Source organism: Lactuca virosa, chromosome 9 (genome assembly GCF_052849685.1).
Source record: "Lactuca virosa cultivar CGN04683 chromosome 9, Lactuca_virosa_CGN04683_v6, whole genome shotgun sequence".
Lineage (NCBI taxonomy): Eukaryota > Viridiplantae > Streptophyta > Magnoliopsida > Asterales > Asteraceae > Lactuca > Lactuca virosa.
This window is the reverse complement of record NC_136434.1, coordinates 51691590-51695462: the sequence shown is the minus strand read 5'-3', so window position 1 is coordinate 51695462 and position 3873 is coordinate 51691590. Positions and strand designations below refer to the sequence as shown.

At 38.3% G+C, this 3873-nt stretch overlaps 1 protein-coding gene across 1 annotated transcript; it reads left to right on the top strand.

The window, feature by feature from the left end:
- Window positions 1–1186: 1186 nt before the first annotated feature.
- LOC145137634 (cell division cycle 20.2, cofactor of APC complex-like) lies at window positions 1187–3570 on the top strand. Its single transcript, XM_079071762.1, has 5 exons — window positions 1187–1339; window positions 1469–1741; window positions 1841–2110; window positions 2190–2771; window positions 2861–3570. The coding sequence occupies exons 1-5, from the start codon at window positions 1244–1246 to the stop codon at window positions 3002–3004; spliced, it is 1365 nt and encodes a 454-aa protein (XP_078927888.1). The 5' UTR covers window positions 1187–1243; the 3' UTR covers window positions 3005–3570.
- Window positions 3571–3873: the final 303 nt, after the last annotated feature.

Genomic DNA, 3873 nt, shown 5'->3' with positions numbered 1-3873 from the left:
GATAATCCGCACACCCGTGCTGAATATACTGTCGAGCCCTGACGGCTGAGTAGAACCCTGAACCCAACATGGTGTCCTCTCCGAAGATAACCAATTCTCCCCCACGGTGATAATCTTCTTGCATGCGAGAAGAGTGTTTTATAGAGAAATGCTCTAAAGCCCTTAGATTCACCTCTCATTGTGTCTGCTGTCTGTATTCTTGGCGTGACGTTTTGCAAAAGATGTTCTAAGGAGGTGTTTGGATAGAGAAAAAAGAGGGTGCTTATTGCTTATTGCTTATTCCCACCACAATAAGCTAAGTTTAATTGTTTTGATAGGAATCCTTAAAAATCAGCTTATTGTGGTAGGGATAAGCTAAATAAGCTGATTTTAATAAGCATCTCCCCCTTGCTTATTGCTTATTGCTTATTCCCACCGCAAATAAGCTAATAAGCAATAAGCTAATAAACTGTACTCTAATTTATCCAAACACCCCCTAAGTATGTGCTCGTTTGATCGTCAGGAAAATAAAGAAACACAGGTGTCTTTGTAACTGGCGACAATGTTTTACTTGTTTTTGTTTTTAACCTGATAAGGAGCATTTAATGAAGTATTAGTAAAGTTTTATTGTCAAATAAGTCCCAAAAAGATATCGGAGTAAATTAGAAACAAGATACTATAAAATAGTGGGAGTTTTATGACATTAGCCCCAAAATTAAAAGGAGATCAACGCAGGATACAAGGCCCTAAAAACCCAAATGATAATAGTTGTGATTTTAGCCCATTCCGCGTGTCTCTCGTTTGGAATTGGGCGCCAAGTGCCAAGGGTATATTGGTAACAACAAATTGCAACGGATACATTGGAAACTTAGTAGCCGTTAAGCATCGCCGCAGCAAACTACCGAAAAACGCCATCACCAACCCTAGTTTTTCGTTTATATATAAACCCCTAAATTCTCTCTTAGCTTAATCACACAAGCATTAATCGATCTCTCTTCCCCCTCCTCTCTTTCTTGCAATCGCCTTCGTCATCTGTGCACGATCTGACAACGCTCTCTAATTTTTCTCAATTGTTCTTTGATTTTTTAATTGCTATTTCTCTTGATTGCTTTCTTTACCTAACCTCTTTTTTGCAGGATTTTCTGATTTCTCTATCTTTGTTTATATATATATATATATATATATATATATATATATATATATATATATATATATATATATATATATATATATATATATATATATCTTTGTTGTTACTAAAGTTATGGATGCAGGATCTGTAAGTTCTTCAGCTACCAAGTCACAATCACGATGCCCCCTTCAGGAGCAATTCCTTCAAAGAAAAAATTCTCGTGAAAATGTAATTGCTTCCCTATTCTTTGATGACTTTTGTTGATTATATTCATATAGCTCATTTACATCTTTGATGAATCTTGTTGCTTGAATCAAGTTTTTTGAATTAGGTTTTTTTTTGTTTTATTGTGTGTAGTTGGATAGATTCATACCAAATAGATCAGCGATGGATTTTGATTATGCTCATTACATGCTAACCGAAGCGAAAAAAGGTAAGGAAAATCCAATGGCCAGCTCACCTTCTAGGGAAGCGTACAGGAAGCATTTGGCGGAGAGCTTTAACATGAACAGAACAAGAATTCTAGCCTTCAAGAACAAGCCTCCAACCCCAATGGACGCAATTCCTTCTGACTGCTCTACTTCCGTTCAACAGTCAAAACCTGCAAAAGCCCGTAGATACATTCCCCAGGTCAGTTTTCCTTCCTCTGCAAGATCCATTCGTGTTTTAGAAATCTGATCTCTGCTTCAGGAATTAAATCTTATGGTTTTTTTATTTTTTGGTGTGTAGACTTCCGAAAGGACATTGGATGCTCCTGATCTTGTGGATGATTACTACTTGAATTTGTTGGATTGGGGAAGCAGCAATGTCTTGGCGATAGCTCTAGGGAGCACAGTGTATCTATGGGATGCTACTGATGGTAATACCTCAGAGCTCGTTACTGTAGAAGATGAGGCTGGACCTGTCACAAGTGTCAAATGGGCACCCGATGGACGCCACATCTCTGTGGGCTTAAACAATTCCGATGTCCAGCTCTGGGATTCTACATCAAACAGACTGGTAAATAAAATACTCTCAAGTAGTTTATGATTTACATGGAATGTTTTTCTAAATGTTTGTATTTAAATAAAATGTACAGCTGAGAACACTGAAAGGGTGCCACCAATCTCGAGTTGGAGCTCTGGATTGGAACAATCATATCTTGACAACAGGAGGAATGGATGGGCAGATTGTGAACAACGATGTTAGAATCAGATCACATATCGTGGATACTTACAGCGGCCACCACCAAGAAGTCTGCGGGCTGAAATGGTCTGCTTCAGGGCAGCAGTTAGCCAGTGGTGGAAACGACAACCTTCTTCACATATGGGACAGATCAACGGCTTCCAGTAATTCTCCAACTCAATGGCTTCATAGACTCGAGGATCACACAGCTGCAGTGAAAGCTCTTGCATGGTGCCCATTCCAGGGTAACCTTCTTGCTTCAGGAGGCGGAGGTGGTGACAAGTGTATAAAGTTTTGGAACACGCACACCGGCGCTTGCTTGAACTCGGTGGACACAGGGTCGCAGGTGTGTGCTCTTTTGTGGAACAAAAATGAACGTGAGCTGTTGAGCTCTCATGGGTTTACACAGAACCAGTTGACTCTTTGGAAGTACCCGTCGATGGTTAAGATGGCGGAGCTTACAGGACATACGTCTAGAGTTCTTTTCATGGCACAGGTATACATACATACATTTTGTTGTCAAAAAAAAAAAAAAAGAAGAAGTTAAGTAGTTTGTTTTCTAACAAGATGATGACATGTTTGCAGAGCCCGGATGGATGTACAGTTGCATCTGCTGCAGGAGATGAGACGTTGAGATTTTGGAATGTTTTTGGGAGCCCAGAAGTGGCTGCAAAAGCTGCCCCCAAGGCTGCCCCTGAGCCGTTTGCTCACTTGAACCGCATTCGTTGATAAATACATACATTATACATATTTATCACGTAATGGCCATGGATTGAATGAAGAACAGCCTGATCAGAATGGATGCAACATGGATTGAATGAAGAATAGCCTGATCAGAATGGATGCATCTCGTTGAAGGACTTTTAAAGATATGGATCAGGCTTGGATTGAATGAAGAACAAACAGCCGGAATCAAAATGGCTAAGTTACATCATGATGATGAGATGTGGCATTAGTTTGGTAAAGAAAAGGGAAACCCACGCCAAGTTGATTTTCTGGATATATATTTCCAGCCATCAATAAAATGATGCAGCAAGGAGGACTTTGACTTTAGAGCTTTTGGAGAAGATATGAAACTCATTCAAGGACTTTGACTTTCGAGCTTTTGAAGAAGATATGAAACTCATTCAAGGATTTTGATTGATAACTCATTTATGGATATAATAAATTTTGATGATGTTTTTGACCTCAAATAACTTGTTTCTCACCATCTGTGTAAAAATGTGATGAAATTATCATTCTATACTTGTACAAGAAAACATTTTCAGATTTTAATTTAGCAAACTTGTAATTCATGTAGCAATCTAACCAACAAAGAAACTGTAACTTGTTTCTTCCATTTCAATGACAATTTTGTGCAACAACTTCAAGTTGAGTGGTAAAGGAGAAAACAGGCTCACAATCAACCCTTGCATAATAAATTTACTTTTCAATTCTATTTTTAATTTTTGTGTCTAGTTTGTGTCTATTTGCTTGAGGGCAAGCAAAGCCTGAGGGTAAAAACATTCTCTTCTACTTGTTAATTTGATCTTTATGATGATAAAAAACAGAGAAGAACTGATAGGAATCGATTGTTTTTTTTTTTTTTTTTTTTTTTT

Coding starts and splice junctions, on each gene's coding strand:
- LOC145137634 (XM_079071762.1), top strand. CDS start 1,244: ATGGATGCAGGATCTGTAAGTTCTTCAGCTACCAAGTCACAATCACGA. Junction 1,340..1,468: donor GAAAAAATTCTCGTGAAAAT/GTAATTGCTTCC, acceptor TATTGTGTGTAG/TTGGATAGATTCATACCAAA. Junction 2,772..2,860: donor GAGTTCTTTTCATGGCACAG/GTATACATACAT, acceptor ACATGTTTGCAG/AGCCCGGATGGATGTACAGT.